Source organism: Megascapheus bottae, chromosome 3 (assembly GCF_031878675.1).
Source record: "Megascapheus bottae isolate mThoBot1 chromosome 3, mThoBot2.hap1, whole genome shotgun sequence".
NCBI classification, from domain to species: Eukaryota; Metazoa; Chordata; class Mammalia; order Rodentia; family Geomyidae; genus Megascapheus; species Megascapheus bottae.
The window spans coordinates 82984709-83002270 of NC_143511.1; the positions used below are offsets into that span (position 1 = coordinate 82984709).

Below are 17562 nucleotides of genomic sequence, written 5' to 3' on the forward strand. Positions count from 1 at the left end.
CCCAAACTTTTTAAAGCAGTGCTTCAGTAACAAAGTTAGTGTTAGGTCTTTGAGCCATCTGTTAAGTACCTGTACGTGATCAGTACTGGCTTTCATATTTGCACCAGTCATTAAAAACTACTGCTCATACTAATTACTAATTCTTCAAGGACCCAGTCTCAACCAATCATGACTTAAACTATTGCCTTTGCCTTACAAAAGCACCACAGCCCCTCCCATAGTATCACTGAAAAATTTCAGGAAAGAAAATGTTGATAGACTTGGGGTGGTTCAAAATAGATTTCTTGAATTTATAAATGAAATCCATGGAAGTGGTAGAGTATGTACTTAGTATATACAAGATCCTACCTTGGAAAAAAACCAAAGGCAGCTCTAGAAAAGGGAAACAAAATTTCAATTTGTTCAAGGAAATTGAAATGAGCCACTTTCCACTTTTCTTTTGTGTCAGTCCTAGGCTTTGAACTCAGGATCTGGGCACTGTCCTTGGGCTTTCTCAGGGCTAGCATGGTATAACTTGAGCCACAGCACCACTTCCAGCTTTTTCTATATATGTGGTATTGAAGAATTAAACCCAGGGCTTCATGGATGCTAGGAAAGCATTCTACTAAACTAGGCCATACTACCGCCCCGCCCCCCCTTTTTTTTTTGCCAGTCCTGGGCTTGAGCTCAGGGTTGGAGCCCTGTCCTTGGACTTTCTCAAGGCCAGAGCTCTACCACTTGAACCTCAGCACCACTTCCAGCTTTTTTTCTATGTATGTGGTACTGAAGAATCAAACCCCGGTCTTTGTGCATGATGGGCAAGCACTCTACCACTAGGCCAAACTCCCAGCCCTTATTTTTCTTAATGTCAAACATCCTCTATAAATATTGACTACCCAAAAGCCACCCACCCCCCCAAAAAAAAATCCTCCAACCCAATACCCCCACACAAGATCTTTTTTTTGTGGGTCTTAGGGCTTGAACTCGGTCTGGGCAGTGTTCCTGAGCTCTTCAGCTCAAGGCTACCACCTTGAGCCACAGTGCCACGTCAAGGCTACTGCCCTATCCCTAGGCCTGGGTGGTGTCCGTGTGCTCTTCAGCTCAAGGGCTCTACCCACTTCTGGTTTTCTAGAGATTAATTGGAAATAAGTCTCTGGTCCTTTTGTGCCAGGTCAGGTTTTGAGCCTTGATCCTCAGATCTCAGCCTCCTGAGTAGGATTACCAGTATGAGCCACCAACGGCTGAGAACAGGTATTTTTTATTTATTTTTTTTATTTATTTTTTTTGCCAGTCCTGGGCTTTGGCTCAGGGCTAGAGCACTGTCCTTGGGCTTTCTCAAGGCTAGAGCTTTACCACTTGAACCTCAGCACCACTTCCGGCTTTTTTTTTTGCTACGTATGTGGGGTACCGAGAATTGAGCCCGGGTCTTCATGAATGCTAGGCAAGCACTCTACCACTAGGCCAAACTCCCGGCCCCTGAACAGGTATTTTTTAAAAAGTATGTATGTCAACCCTCAGCCCAATTTTAATTATGCTCTAAAATCTAAGTGCCAGAGATTGTATAGAGATTCCCTTCTTGAATACTTGTTTGTTACACATGTCATTTGAAATATGATGTAAAAATCAATTTAAGATAGAAATTTAAGATTAGCTGGCGCAGTGGTAGCTTACCCCTGTAATCCTAGCTATAATTCCAGGACTGGCAAAAAGAAAAGAAAAAGAAAAAATATATATTCATTCTAATTAGAAGCAGTACACAAAAATTAGACGAGTGTAAATAACAAACATTTATTGGTGTCACTTATGGTAGAAAAAAAGTTCCTACACAAGATGTGCATGACCCAACTGTTAAATAGAACATTTCTGAGGTGAACACACTCTGACCCAGCTTTTTTTCCCCTATTTTTATATAGCCAAATCCTCCTTTCCCCCACCCCAAGACATATGAGCAACTGCTAATGAAAAGCAGTAAACAGCCACTTGGGCTATAGCATTTTCAACTCCACTCTCAGGTGAAGATTCCAATTACATTCGAGACTTAAGTTCTCTCAATTTTCTCCTAACGAAAGTTCCTGAGTCCAGTATTTACAATATTACAACCCTAGCAGATCAGTGTCTACAATTCATCTTTTTCTGCTGTATCCTCTTCACCAGTTGGGGGAGGGCCTGCACTTCCATAGAGTTTGCTAATTATTGGCTGAACAATTTCTTCTAATTCCTTCTTTTTAGCTTTGAAATCTTCAATGTCAGCATCTTGGTGGCTTTCCAACCATTCAATCTTTTCCTCTACAGCTTTTTCCATGGTTTCCTTATCTTCAGAGGAAAGTTTACCTCCTAACTTTTCTTTATCTCCAATCTGATTTTTTAGAGAATATGCATAGCTTTCCAACTCATTCCTAGTGTCAATGCGCTCCTTGAGCTTTTTGTCTTCCTCAGCAAACTTCTCAGCATCATTAACCATCCTTTCAATCTCTTCAGGTGTCAGGCGATTCTGGTCATTGGTAATTGTGATCTTATTTTTGTTCCCTGTACCCTTGTCTTCAGCTGTCACCCGAAGAATACCATTCACATCTATTTCAAAGGTGACTTCAATCTGGGGCACTCCGCGGGGAGCAGGAGGAATTCCAGTTAGATCAAATGTACCCAGAAGGTGATTGTCCTTTGTCAGAGGTCGTTCACCTGAAAGCAACACAGAAAAACTTGTTACTGACAAGCACTAGTACATCGAGAGGTCTACAACTTCATTTTGTTAGAGCCTACAGTAGGGCAATGGCACCTTATTCAAGCTAAGTGACTCAGTACTGGTCTACATTATAGACACAAGGAAGAGACAGCAACTGGGTTACTTTCCTTTTTATTTTTTTCCAGTCCTGAGGCTCAAACTCAGGGCCTAGGCAGGTTTCTGAGCTTTCTCAAGGCTAGAGCTTCATGCATGCTAAGCAAGCATGCATGCTAAGCATCCACTAATACATGTTCACAGCCCTGCTCATTCTCAAGGCCAATGGGAAAGAGTACTAAACAACTATTGACTCTAAAATGTAACACTAATCCAAGGGACTACCCCTCCATTTTAAGAATGTATGTGAGTACTTTCCTTGGCTATTTTAATACTGTATATTAAGTCAGAAGTTGTTTTAAAATATACCATGGAATTAACAAATGTAATTACCTTCATAGACCTTGATGGTAACAGTTGGCTGATTATCAGAAGCTGTTGAAAAAATCTGAGACTTCTTGGTAGGTACCACAGTGTTCCTTGGAATTAGTTTGGTCATGACACCTCCCACAGTTTCAATTCCAAGTGTAAGAGGACATACATCAAGCAGTACCAGATCACCTGCAAAGGTAAACTAATCAAGTTAAATTCTAATTCAACCAAGCAATCTCTTCAGATACTAAGTTTAGGTTCCCCATTTTGTCATTTGCTTAGTTTCCAAACACAAACAACTTAGGGGAATTAACTTATACTTGTTAAAGATCTTAAGACGGCCCCAGGTCTTGTCTTCACTAAACCTTTAGTAGCTGTGTGAACTTGTTGCTCATACTGTTGTTTCCTAGAGCCAACAGCTAATTAAAATCAACCCATCAAGCAACTGAAGCATTATGGAAAATGCTGTAATAGTGACTTACCTGTATCTTGATCACCAGAAAGTACACCAGCTTGGACAGCAGCACCATAAGCCACAGCTTCGTCTGGATTGATGCCTCGGGATGGCTCCTTGCCATTAAAGAACTCTTTCACCAGTTGCTGAATCTTTGGAATTCTGGTAGAACCACCAACAAGAACAATTTCATCTATGTCAGACTTCTTCAAATCAGAATCCTCCAACACCTTCTGCACAGGCTTCATGGTAGACCGGAACAGGTCCTAGAAAATAAGACATGATTACTTTGATGACTATTATACTTTGAAATTGTCTAGGTATCCTAAATGCAGGTGTCCTGAGTTCTTGTAGACAATATAGATCATTAGGAAAGCAAAAAAAAAACAGAGAACTTACCATGTTTAGCTCCTCAAATTTGGCCCGAGTAAGGGTCTCAGAAAAGTCTTCTCCTTCAAAGAAGGACTCAATTTCAATTCTTGCTTGATGTTGAGAAGACAGGGCCCGTTTGGCCTTCTCTACTTCACGCCTGAGTTTCTGTACAGCTCTGTTGTCTTTCCTAACATCTTTGCCAGTCTTCTTTTTGTACAGCTTGATGAAGTGTTCCATAACCCGCTGGTCAAAGTCTTCTCCACCCAGATGAGTATCTCCATTAGTGGCCACAACTTCAAACACACCATTGTCAATGGTGAGAAGAGACACATCAAAGGTTCCACCACCAAGGTCAAACACGAGGATGTTTTTCTCCCCCTCCCTCTTATCCAGACCATAGGCAATAGCAGCTGCAGTACTGTTAGAATCAAAGCAAAAGGAAAAACTTTAGTAAGGTTCACATTTCCCCTTCTGGGAAATATGCTGTATCTGTGCAATCATACTTACGGCTCATTGATGATCCTCATGACATTCAGTCCAGCAATAGTTCCAGCATCTTTGGTTGCTTGGCGTTGGGCATCATTAAAATAGGCTGGTACAGTAACAACTGCATGAGTAACCTAGAAGGATAAAAAGAGGTAAGTGTGCGGTTCCATGGTTTAGCCATTTCTAAAACTACAGTCAAACTACCACTTCAGTATCTAAGCCAGCCTACTGTTGAGAGTATAACATTTCTTTTATCCATAGAATTACAAACGGTAACACATGGAATGTGTATAGCACTTTTTCTGGCCTACAATAGGCACTTAAATAAACTTAGCAAACATGGATGCTTGAGATTCGAAATTTAATGATTAACATGTGTGATCATTTTTTTCAGAAAACTCTTAGATGGTGTTAGAAATGTTTACCTTCTTTCCCAAATAAGCCTCAGCAGTTTCTTTCATTTTAGTAAGAACCATGGCAGAAATTTCTTCTGGAGCAAATGTCTTTGTTTGTCCACCTCCAATATCAACTTGAATGTATGGTTTAGTTTTCTTCTCAACCACCTATTGTAAAGGATGATTTAAGAGAGCGTTGAATGGAGCAGTATCAACCAAGATGCATAGTAATTACAAGCTGACATGGCAAGCTCTCAGTACAACTTTAAGATAAAAATACAATTTAAAGGGGCTGAGAGTTTAGTCTAGTGGTAGAGTGCTTACCTAGCATACATGAATGCCCAGGTTTGACTCCTGGGTACCACACACATAGAAAAAAGCCCTAAGTGGTGCTGAGGCTCAAGTGGTAGAGCTCTAGCCTTGAGAAACTCCAAGGACAGTGCTCAGGCTCTGAGCTCAAGCCCAGGACTGGCAAAAAAAAAAAAAAAAAAAAAAAAAAATTAAAAAGAACAGTGTCTTGAGCTGGGAATGTAGCTTGGTGATAAAGTGCTTGCCTAGCATGCAAGAAGCCCTGGGTTCGATTTCTCAGTATTACATACATAATTAAAAAAAAAAAAAAGCCAGAAGTGATGCTGTGACTCAAATGGTAAAATTCTAGCACAAAGAGACAGAAGGACAGTGCCCAGGCCCTGAATTCAAGCCACAGGACCAATAAACAAAAACAAATAAAAACATTTTTTTTGTTGTGTCTTTACAAAAAAAAAAAAAAAACATTTTCATGAGAACACTGCTTTTCAATCACTTCCAAACCCTGAAACACTCCCAACCAACGGACCCACGCCAATCTGACCGAGAAAAAAACAAACCCGGCGCACCTTGAAAGGCAAGAACTTGATGTCCTGTTGCACCGAAGGGTCGTTCCAAGTGCGCCCGATGAGCCGCTTGGCGTCGAAGACCGTGTTCTCGGGGTTGGAGGTGAGCTGGTTCTTGGCCGCATCGCCGATGAGACGCTCCCCTTCCGGAGTGAAGGCCACATAGGACGGCGTGATGCGATTGCCCTGATCGTTGGCTATGATCTCCACGCGGCCATTCTTGAAGACGCCAACGCTGTGTCGGCGGAAAAGGAATCAGCACCCACCACCTACCTCCCTTCTCACGCCAGCCTTGGAGGCCACGCCCCGTTCGCCCCCCCCTCCATCTTTCGCCAAACCCCACACTTACCAGGAATAGGTGGTCCCCAGATCGATGCCGACCACCGTGCCCACGTCCTCCTTCTTATCCTCCTCCTCGGCCCGCGCTGCGCACAGCAGCAGCAGCAGCACCGAAGCCACCACCGGAGCGAGCTTCATCTTGCCCGGTGTCGTCGGCCAGTCGGGTCAGCAAGCAATCAAGTCAGGAAGTCACGGGAAACCCGGCAACAGGCCGCAGCACCGGGAGGCGGCGAAGTTAAGCGATCTGAGAATGACAGAAGGCCAACGGGTGAGGCGAAGATGAGAACCACACCAAAGGTCAGGCCCAGAAAAAGCAGGCCGCGGAGCTTACCTCTCACACAGGCGTCTCTAACAAACAGTCTGTGTTGTCTTGGCCAGAGTCGAGCGCGCCGTCGCCGACTCCACTTATATACCCTCCCCCCAGCCCCGTCGTGGAGGCCGCTGATTGGTGGAGCTACTTCTCGTTGGAGGCTACTGATTGGCTCAGGCTACCAAGCTGGCCACCGCCGATTCGAAGCGGCCTCCTCCGCAACTTGCGTCATAGCTCCGCCCCCAGAGCGGACTCATTGGACAATGGTCGTTCTCAACCACCACCAAGGAGAGGCGACATCCGCTCTATGCTCTGCTTTCATTGGTTCAGCAGCTGCCTGTCCCTAGCCTGACCTTTCATCCGGAGGTAGCTTCCGCCGGTAACCGCTCTGGTACTGCCCGCGCGCTGAGCCCCACGGGACTGGAGCAGGTCGGGCGGCCTTGTTCCTTCGGGGTGGTGGGACCTGAGTTTCCTAGATCTCTCGTTTCTTTATTCTGCGCCTTCCCCTCCCCATCTCTATCCTCCCATCTCCTCGCTGGAAGCGCCTTTTTTTTTTTCCCCCCTCTCGCTTCCACTCGGGGTCGGATCACCTCTGGACGAAGGGCCTCTCCGGTCCTGGGATGCTCGAGCTTTTAAAGACCCGCAGTTCAAGAGCTGAGGCTGGGCTGGGCTCTGAACCGCGGCTGAACGTGGCTCGTTTGCTCCCCCCTCTCCCTTTCCTGCCGCCCTGCTCTAGTTTTGTCTCTTCCAAACCTGTAAATTGCCACCCACCATAAGTCCTTCCTCAGTCCTGGTCACAAACCATGAGTCCCCCCCCAGTTGGGGTAGCCCCCTTGTGAGAATGCGGGAATGCCAACCCTCCGATCCTAGGCCGGATCCTGGTTTTCTGGCCTGTCTTCCCCTAACTCTTCCCCCCACCCCACCTCCGTGCAGGTATTTGCTTTGTGGCTTAGGTTGTCATTTACAACCCTTCCCTTATCCTGACCTCGTGTCTTTCAACCTGTAACTCAAGGGGAAAGCTCTGATTCGCTAAAGCATTTGACACACAAAAAGCGCTTTGGTAATGCCTTCCTATTGTACGTCTTGTCAGAAAATACACATATTACAACAGCAGGTGTTTTAAGTTTATTTTATGCCACACATTGTTACATGTGCTTTTCATGTGTCATTCGGCCCTTACAGTTCAATCCCTGCTGGGCATTTCCCATTTGACTGATGAGAACACAGACCAAAAGAGATGAAGTAACTAGAATCATCATTGACCTGGTGAGTGATGGAGTTAGAACTGATATCCAGGTCGTGAGTTTTTGTTACCAAACTATAGTTTGAATCTGAGACACATCCGAACAGCATTCCTATTATGTGTATTCTTGAGATTCATGGGTATCACGGTGTTTAAATCTTACTAAAACATCTTACACCCAATTCATTGATGTGATGATCCTGTGAGTCAGCATTGAATTTTCTTCTCCTTTAGGGCTCCACAAAGGTTGTTCCGGTGGTGACTCAGTTGAATGCATTCTTGCCATAGAGTTTGCATCATTCGTGTCTTTCAGCAGTGTTTGTAATACTGAGGCAATATTGATCCTACTTTGAGTTGCATCAGTCTAATATCTATACTGAAGTCAATATTTGGCTATATTACAGTTATTTCAAGCAGATTCTGTATATGTTATAGTCTGCTTCCATTAAAACACTACTCAGTTCTACTCAATTTTAATCGCACTTTGGATTGATGATATAAACTTCTGTCATTATTTTCTGTAATAATAATTATTATTAATTAATGGCAGTACTGGGCTTGAACTCAGGGCTTGGGCACCGTCCCTTTGCTGGAGCTCTACCACTTCAGCCACTACTCCACACCTTGCTTTGCTGGTTAATTGGAGACAAGAGTTTTAGACATTCCTGCCTGGGCTGCCTTTGAACTGTGACTCTCAGATCTCAGCCTCCTGAGTAGTTTGGATTATAGGTGTGAGCTATTGTCACCTGGCTTTGTAACATTTATAAAAGTGGAATCTGGCTAGTTTCCAAAGAAATAAATTGAAAGTTGTAGTAGCTTTTGAAATTTACATAATTTGTGTATATTATAATATATTACAAAGCATGATCATTTATGTTTCACTTTTCAATAGATCCAATAAATTATAGTTTCCATGTGATTTTGAAGTGCTAAGCAGCAGTAGCACTACTAAGAAAGGATTGTCATTGAGCTCCTGTCTTCATTGCTGAAAGAAAATAAGAAAAGGCATAGTGCAGGAAAGAAAATGGAAAGGACTCTGTATTTACAAGTTGAATATTTATACCCTTGGATAAAATTTCTCCGAAAGAACATATGAGGCCGGAAATTTGGCCTAGCGGGAGAGTGCTTGCCTAGCATGCACAAAGACCCAGGTTCGATTCCTCGGTACAACATACATAGATAAAAGCTGGAAGTGGTGCTGAGACTCAAGTGGTGGAGCTCTAGCCTTGAGAAACTCCAAGGACAGTGCTCAGGCCCTAAGCTCAAGCCCAGGACTGACAAAAAAAAAAAAGACATATGACCAGGGCTGGGAGTTTGGCCTAGTGGTAGAGTGCTTGCCTAGCATGCAGGAAGGCCCCGGTTTGATTCCTCGGTACCACATACATGGAAAAAAAGCCAGAAGTGGTGCTGTGGCTCAAGTGGTAGAGTGCTAGCCTTGAGAAAGCCCCCCAAAACCCTCCAAGCCCTTTAGTTTCTTCAGTCTATTTAATGTCAGAAACTTCTATCTGACTGGGTGCCAGCCCAGGCAGGAAAGTCTGTGAGACCTCTTATCTCCAAACAACTCAGAAACAAACTGGAAGTGGTGCTATGACTCAAATGGAAGACTGGTAGACTTGGGACAGTGCCCAGGCTCTGAGTTCAAGCTCCAGGACCAAAACAAAACAAACAAAAAAAAAGAAAGAAATTTAACTTAAAAAAGAGTTTGGAGGGGCCGAGAGAAAAAAGCCCCAGGACAGTGCTCAGACCCTGAATTCAAGCCCCAGGACTGGGAAAATAATAATAAAAAAAGAATCTAATGGGCTTTCCTGTACTGAATGGCTTTGAACTATGATCTTCAGATTATAAGTAGTTAGGATAGGATGAAAGGCATAAGCCAGCTCACGCTTGGCTTTTTGCTCTTTGATTGGAGATAAGAGTGGAACAATCAAGGACAACCAAGGGCAAATATTCTCTGGAGCAAACATGGAACTAAAAAACTCAAGACATACCTGCAATTTAAAGAACATCACCTTGAGTGCTTAACAACTCAAAACATAACTGCATATCAAAGGAAGTCCTATATAACTTCTAGAGTATTTTTATTTTTGCCACTCCTGTGATTGAGCTCAGGGCCTGAGCTCAAGGCTAGAGCTCTACCACATGAGCCTCAGCACCACTTCCGGCTTTTTTTTTTTTTTTGTATGTATGTGGTACCAAGGAATTGAACCAGGGTCTTTGTGCATGCTGGGCAAGCACTTTAACCACTAGGCCAAACTCCCTGCCCTGCTTTTTTTTTTTCTATGTATGTGGCACTGAGGAATCGAACCTAGGTCTTCATATATGCTAGGCAAGCACTCTACCGGTAGTCTAAACTCCCGCACCCCCACTCTCTCCCCACCCCATTATTTGTATTTTTATTTATTTATTTTTTTTGCCGGTCCTGAGGCTTGACCTCTGGTCCTGGACTCTGTCCCTGAGCATCTCTGTGCTTAAGGCTAGCACTGTACCACTTAAGCCACAGCACCAATTCCAGCTTTTTCTGTTATTGAGGTACTGAGGAATTGAATCCAGGGCTTCATTCATACTAGGCAAGCACTCTACCACTAAGCCACATTCCCAGCCCCTTGGTTTTATTTTCATATTGACATTACATTTGAACCCAGGTCCTTGAATATGCTAGGGAAGCACTTTTTTTTTTTTTTTTTGCCTGTCCTGGGGCTTGAACTCAGGGCTTAAGCACTGTCTTTGGGCTTTTTCCTCAAGGTTAACACTCTGCCATTTGAGCCACAGCACCACTTCTGGCTTTTCTATGTATGTGTTATCAAGTAATGGAACCCAGGTCTTCATGCATGCTAGGCAAACACTCTACCAGTAGCCCAAACTCCTGTGCCAAGGCAAGCAATTCTTGAACCACACTTCCAGTCCCATTATACACATTTTGTATGGACCAGGGCTTGAACAGGGGGCCTCATGTTCTCACTCAGTTTTCTTGCTCTCTCTATTTTTTTTTAGACATTTATTTTTTATTTTTTTTTTCATTTTTTATTTTTTTTTTCCAGTCCTGGGCTTGGGCTCAGGGCCTGAGCACTGTCCTTGGACTTTCTCAAGGCTAGAGCTCTACCACTTGAACCTCAGCGCCACTTCCGGCTTTTTTCTATGTATGTGGTACCAAGGAATCGAACCCGGGTCTTCATACATGCTAGGCAAGCACTTTAACCACTGGGCCAAACTCCCAGCCCTGCTCTCTATTTCTTTCTGGTCCTTTCTTTTGCTGGTTATTTTACAGACAGTCTTAGGGACTTTTTGGCCCAGGCTGGCTTTAAACTCATCCTCCATATGTTCAGCCTCCTGAGTAGCTAGGATTATAGGAATGAGCCACAGGTACCTGGATCTGTTTGTATAAAAATTTAAAGGATAAGAATAGATTCCTGCCAGGCATGGGCACAATGGCTCATGCCTATAATCCTAGCTACTCAGGAGGCTGAGATCTGAGGATCAAGGTTCAAAGCCAGCCTCAGCACAAAGGACCTGTGACTCTTATATCAAATTAACCTCTAGAAAACTGGAAGACTGGAAAGCTGGCTCAAGGGTAGGGTGAGAGCCTTGCGCTGAAGAGCTCAGGGATAGCACCCAGGCCCAGAGTCCAAGCCCCATGAAGGACAAAATATAAAAAAATAAAAATAAAAAAGTTGCAATTTAGCCTGACTTACATAGACCTTGTGTCAAAAACTTCCCAAGTAGGATGTCATGTAAAACAACCTCTAAATTCAAAAGAATGAGAGAATAGACTGGATATCTCTAATTACTCATTAAAAACAAAGTCAAGCATGCACAAATACCCAGCCACTTCTGGCTTTTTTCTATATATATGGTGCCAAGGAATCAAACCTGGGTCTTCGTGCATGCTAGGCAAGCAGTCTACCACTAGTCCAAACTCCTGGCCCCTATTTCTGAGCCTTGTATTGCTCAAGGCTTGTGCTGTAGCACTTGAGTCTCAGTGCCACTTCTAGCCTTTTCTGTTTATATGTGGTACTGAGGAATTGAACCTAGGGCTTCATGCATACTAGGCAAGCACTCTACCACTAAGCCACATTCCCAGCCCTCTGCTCTCTAGTTCTGAGGCAAGGCAGTTGAATAGAGACAGTTAAGTTGGGACCCTAGAGAACTATGCTTACACCAAGAGCAGTGTAGCCAGGTGCAAGTGCCTCATGCCTTTAATCCTAGCTACTTAGGAGGTTGAAACCTGAGGACTGCATTTTGAAGCCATTCTAGACAAGAAAGTCCATGAGACTTTAATATACAATTAGACACAAAAAGCAAAATTAGACTTTATTGGTAGAACATTGGTCTTGAGCACAAAAGCTCAGGGACAATGCCCAGAGGTCAGTTCAAGCCCCAGATGGTCAAGAAACAAACAAAAAAACCCAATAAATTTTGTGATGGACAAGTTACTTAATATTTTGTATATCAAGTGGAAAGTAAAGGGCTATGGACTGTTTATCCCATTTATTTCATGAACAAAAACAATAAAAATCCCATATTGTTTTGATAGGTTTTATTATTTCATTGTTGCTTGAGCTCAGCCTTGCTCTTGCTAGGCAAGGAGTCTACCACTGGAGTCCTCTACAATAGCTCTTTTTTCCTTAGTTTTTCAGTCAGTATCTCATACTTTTTTCTATGTTGCCTCAGGCCTTCATCCTCCTATCTCCTTCCTATCTGCTTCCTGAGTGGTTGGAATTACAGGCATGCACAACCATGCCTAGCCCCCAAATTTTCAATTTTTGAGGTTACCTTTCCCCGAGTATAGTACCTATTTCTTTTTGTGCAATAATCACTGTTGGGATGATCTATATTGTGCTACTTGGTATATTGATGGGTGACAGAATAGAACTCAGGCCAATTCATTATCCCCATTCTTTTTCCCTCCCACCCACCATGTGGGTTCTTTTGCAATTTGAGTCTTTTTGTTTCCATTCTTTCTGGCCTGTGTGTTGCCCCTCCACAGTATCCAGTGTTCCATAGCCCACTGTGAATCTGCTCCTTTTGCTCAGGCAAATGTTTTCTACATCTTCAAATCCACTTAACTCCCAGGTGTCACCTCCATAAGATCACGGCTTGTCAGTTTGATGAGACTGCTTTTTTTTTAATGATCACATAGTATTTTGTACTTTAGTTCATTATTACAATCCTTAATCTGTGGGTTTCTATTCACCTTAGATTGTAAATTGTATCTTGATGGTGTTTTTCATCTCCTTAGTGCTTCCTATCAGAGCTGATAGCAGTAACTCCTGAGAGGCTACCAGAAAATATTACTGTGGTAATAAAAGAGGTAATATAAAGGAAAGCAAACAGGCTAAGCAGTTTGAGAGCTACTTTACATTTGAAATAGGAATAGTTGAAGTAGGAAATTATTTTCTCACTACTCTTTCTTCATTTTTCCATGAACACTCTCAGTGTTTTGAGGAAATGTTTCTTTCCTTCCCTTTTTTTGTGCCACTACTGAGGCTTGAACTCATGGCTTCAATACTTGCTTAGTGTTTTCTGCTCCAGGCTGCTCCTCTCCCAATTGAACCATTTCTCCCTTCTGGCGTTTTGCTAGCTAATTGGAGCCTCTTGGGATTTGCTTACCTTAGCTAGCTTGGAGCCTTAATCCTGAGATTTCAGCCTCCTGTGTAGCTAGCATTAATAGGCATAATTGAAAAAAAATACATTTTGGGGCCGGGAGTTTGGCCTAGCGGTAGAGTGCTTGCTTAGCATGTACAAGGAGCAGGGTTCGACTCCTTGGGACCACATACACAGGAGGGAAAAAAAACTGGAAGTGGTAGAGCACTAGTCTTTCAGAAAGCCCAAGGACAGTGCTCAGGCCCAGAGTTCAAGCCCCAGGACTGGCAATATATATGTATATATTTAAGGGCTGTCAAGTAGGAAACTGTTACCCTGAGCAGAAGAAAAGGGAAAAGGGAAGCAGATTTCCCGATAAGCAGGACACTTGGGGAACTTCGGGACACTTGGGGTTGCCCAACAGTGGAGCCGGGTGCAGCCGCAGGGTGGTGGAGGGGTGAAAGCAGAAGTTGGAGGGCTGTGTGGCCCACGGGGACCTCAGGGGACGGAAGTGGCGCCCAAGACCTTTGGAAAGGTGTCACCCGCGTGAAGGTCTGTACCCCTGCCAACGTTACGTCCAAACATACCGAGTCATTGTGTTTAAATATGTCAGACACACCGACACCCTCAAGTGTAGGACCACATTTGGTGGGATAGGAAGTCGGAAACCAGGTTTAAAACTGAAAATCCACATAGCACCCACACCAGTCAACCGACGGGGGTCGGGAAGAAGCACACGCGGCTGAACCCTGGGGACAACGTCCCAGTCAAGCCAGAGTCTCAATTTTCTCTTTACCCTAACTGCTCCGGCGGTATTCCACGCGCGGCGCCGCCTGGATCGGAGGCGACCCCCGACTCGGGCCCGGGGAGCAGCTGCGGACTCGCCGTCGGGACCCGAGGGCCGCCGCCCGCCGCCCGCCGGACCACCGATCCCAGGGGCCCCCGCGGCACCGCGCAGGCGCACTAGCGTGGCGGCAGCGCCGCCGCAGGACGCAGGGAAGCCGAGCGGCGAGCTGCGGCGGCGGCAGAGGCGGCAGCGGCCGTGGCAGTTTGAGGAGAGGGCGACGGGTTTCGAGGCCGAGCGGCTGGCTGTCCTGCGGAGACCTCGGCGCCCTCCTCCCATGTGCCCATTGGTGAGTGCGCGTCTCGGGTCGGCCCGCGAGGAGAGCGCGGCTCCGAGCCCAGCCGCCCGGCTGCCGGGCTGTCCCGGCCTAGGGCCGCAGCCTCCTCCAGTCCGCCGGCGCCGCCCGGACAGCCGACCCCCGGGCCTCGGACCCTCCGCGCGCCGGGCGAGGCGGTGGTGGGCCTCACGGTTAGGCTGGGGGGGAGGTGTGGCAGCGCGCGGGGCCCCGGCGGCCCGCCCGGGGAGGAGGAGGAGGAGAGGGAGGGGCGGCGGGGCGGGGGGAAGGGGGCGCGCGGCGGCGGGGGCCAGGGCCGGGCCGCCGGCAGGTGGGGAGGGGCGCGGCCGGCGGGAAGCCGCGGAATGTCTTCCGAGGGCCGCGGGTGGAGGCACCGGGAATGCGGTGCGCGGGGAATCCTGACAAGCTGGATCCACGAGTGTGGGCCGCCCCCCCCCAGCTCAGACGTGCGCTTCGCGCGGCCTCGCGCTCCTCGCTGCCGTAGGGCTGCGAGTGGAAAGACCGAGGGTCGCGTTTGTTTCTCTCTCCTCAACTTTGTCATTTATTCACTGCCAGAATTGTAATGGTGATGGGTGCTGCCCGAGCCAGCCTTCACATAGAAACGAACTGGATTCTAGGTATAATTCTGCATTAACAGGGATACATACATAGTGACAGGTTAAGAGGAGAGCTAGACTAAAGGAGGGATCTGTTCTTATTTAAACGATCTGACATGACTTGGAGGCATGACTCAAGTGTTAGAGCGCCTGCCTAGCAAGAGTGAGGACCAGCGTTGAAACCACATTTGCTGCCCCTCCCTAACCCCGAAAAAAAGAATAATGCTGTAATCGTAGCGAGTCAGGAGACTGAGATCTAGAGAATGGAGGTTCTAGGCTGCATCTCCATCTCCAAAAACATGAGTTGAATGTATGGCTTACTGGTAGTACACTCGCCTAGGAATCCTGAGTTCAAACCCCAGTGTAAATATGAGCAGGACTTGCAACAAGAGAGGTTTTTCTGTTTCTATCTCTCTCTGTGTGTATGTACATCCATACATGTAGTTACTAAGGTTTGAATTAGGGCCTCGAGCTCCCGTTCAGCTTTTTGACTCGTGGTTTGCACTTTGCCACTTGAATTAAACTTGTACTTCTGACTTTTTTTTTTTAAAGAATATACTTTTATTTTTATACACACCAATGACTAAGAATTGATGACATAGTAAAGTTAAGAGAATTGATATGAAGATGCAAAGGTCTGATTATAACTTTTATTCTGTCTACTCCTGTATTTGGAGAGCACTTCTGGTGCATTCCCCCGAATCATACAAAGATAAAGTGTTCAGGAGACATATTTATGGTTTTCTTCACTAGTCCTCAGTGTCCCTTTTTTTTTTTTTTTCATTTTCTTCTTTTTCTCTGGGCTAGAAACTGCCAGCACTTCTGACTTTTGGCTGGCTAATAGGAGATCAGAGTCTTGCAGTTTTCTCTGCTGGCTTCAATCCATGATCTTCAGATCTCAGCCTCCTGAGTAGCTAGGATTATAAGCATGAGCCACTAGCAGTCTTACTAGCTAGGATTATAAGCATGAGCCACCACCAGTCTTACAAAATAATTGTACTGGAACCCTTTCATCTTGTATTTTTTAAAGCTAGGAAATTATTTCTCAAATGCTATATAGTGCTTTATGGGCATTTGCTTTTATATGGAGACTACTTATTCTTAAAACTTGCTGCGTGTATGTTTAACTTTCTGTGATGTAATGAAAGGAAGGTGAATGTTCTTGCTTTTCTTTCAGTGTTTTGATTTTGAAGATACTGTCTCAGTATGCAGCCCTGCTGGTCTTAAACTTGTGATCCTTCAGTCTCAGCTTTCACCCAATATTGATACATGCTTGCTTGCTTGCCTGCCTGCCTCTCTCTCTCTCCCTCTCTCTCTCCCTCTCTCTCTCTCTCTCTCCCTCCTTCCCCCTCTCTCCCTCCCTCCCTTCCCCTCTGACTCCCCCTCTCTCTCCCTCCTCTTCCCTCTCTCCCTCTCTCTTCCTCCCTTCTTCCCTCCCTCTCTTATTTCTTCCTCTCTTCCCTCTCTTCTTTCTTCTTCCCCTCTCCTCCCTCCCCCTCGCCCTCCCCCTCCCCCCTCTCCTCCCCTCTCTCCCCTCTCTCCCCCTCTCCCTCGAACCAGTCCTGGGGCTTGAACTCAGGGACTGGGGCTAGTGCTCTACCAATTGAGCCACAGCACCACTTCCAGCCTTTTCTGTGTATGTGGTATGGAGGAATCCAACCTGAGGCCTTGTGCATGCTAGGCAAGCACTCTACCACTAGGCTTCACCCCCAACCCCTGCTTTATTTTTTATTTATTTATTTATTTATTTTTGCCAGTCCTGGGCTTGAGCTCAGGGTCTGAGCACTGTCATTGGACTTTCTCAAGGCTAGAGCTCTATCCCTTGAGCCTCAGCACCACTTCTGGCTTTTTTCTATGTATGTGGTACCAAGGAATCGAACCTGGATCTTCATGCATGCTAGGCAAGCACTTTAACCACTAGGCCAAACTCCCGGCCCCCCTGCTTTATTTTTTAATCACTCTCTTATTCTGTAAGTTCAGGTCTATAGATTTGCCTCTTTCAAAAAGAAAAGAAAATTTAAAAGGGGGCATTAGTGCTAGTTTTACCATTTAATTACAACCAGTGTAATTAGTATTAAGAAAATGAAAATTGGAATAAATGATACAGCACTTTTTACATCAGATTGATTAAAATGCTTTAAGTGTCTGAAAATAATTGGTGAAGATGTGGCAAAAATGATAATTTTAGAAAGTACTAGTAGAGTATAAATTAGTACAGGTACTATTGGAGACAGTATTTGCCGTTCCTAGTAAACGTGAAAATGATCTGATTAATACTTTGTGATTTCAGTGTCTATAAAGGAATAAGAGGGGCCGGGAACAAAGACCCGGGTTCGATTCCTTGGTACCACATACATAGAAAAAAGCCAGAAGTGGTGCTGAGGCTCAAGTGGTAGAGCTCTAGCCTTGAGAAGGCCAAGGACAGTGCTCAGGCCCTGAGCTCAAACCCAGGACTGGCAAAACAAAAAAAAAAGAAAAGGAATAAGAATGACAGATGGTAACAAAGGGGATATCTCCATTATTTTGTTTTCTAGGGACTAGAAGTAACTATGACAATGTTCACAGTTATTTCTGGAAAGTAGAATCCAAGTGCCAAATTATTCTTTACACCCTTTATTTTTTGCTATTGATTTTGGTATTCTGGAATCC

At 45.2% G+C, this 17562-nt stretch overlaps 2 protein-coding genes across 9 annotated transcripts in view; one reads left to right on the top strand and one right to left on the bottom strand.

Moving 5' to 3' along the window:
* Positions 1-1751: 1751 nt before the first annotated feature.
* Hspa5 (heat shock protein family A (Hsp70) member 5) lies at positions 1752-6483 on the bottom strand. The gene is made up of 9 exons (XM_090330633.1): positions 6377-6483; positions 6056-6289; positions 5710-5941; positions 4865-5002; positions 4461-4573; positions 3981-4371; positions 3610-3847; positions 3149-3316; positions 1752-2658 (listed from the first exon to the last, which is right to left on the bottom strand). Exons 2-9 carry the CDS (start codon positions 6181-6183, stop codon positions 2096-2098), a joined length of 1971 nt encoding a protein of 656 aa, XP_090186759.1. The 5' UTR covers positions 6184-6289; positions 6377-6483; the 3' UTR covers positions 1752-2095.
* Positions 6484-6728: 245 nt separating this feature from the next.
* Positions 6729-17562, top strand: part of Gapvd1 (GTPase activating protein and VPS9 domains 1) — a 92754-nt gene continuing 81920 nt past the window's right edge. For 7 of the 8 annotated variants that reach the window (XM_090330634.1, XM_090330638.1, XM_090330636.1 and 4 more), the window contains exons 1-2: positions 6729-6784; positions 7538-7621. The gene's annotated coding sequence lies outside the window, so the exon portion shown is untranslated. Of the gene's footprint in view, positions 6785-7537; positions 7622-14205; positions 14312-17562 lie in introns of those variants that run through there. The other variant, XM_090330635.1, reaches the window with a different exon arrangement.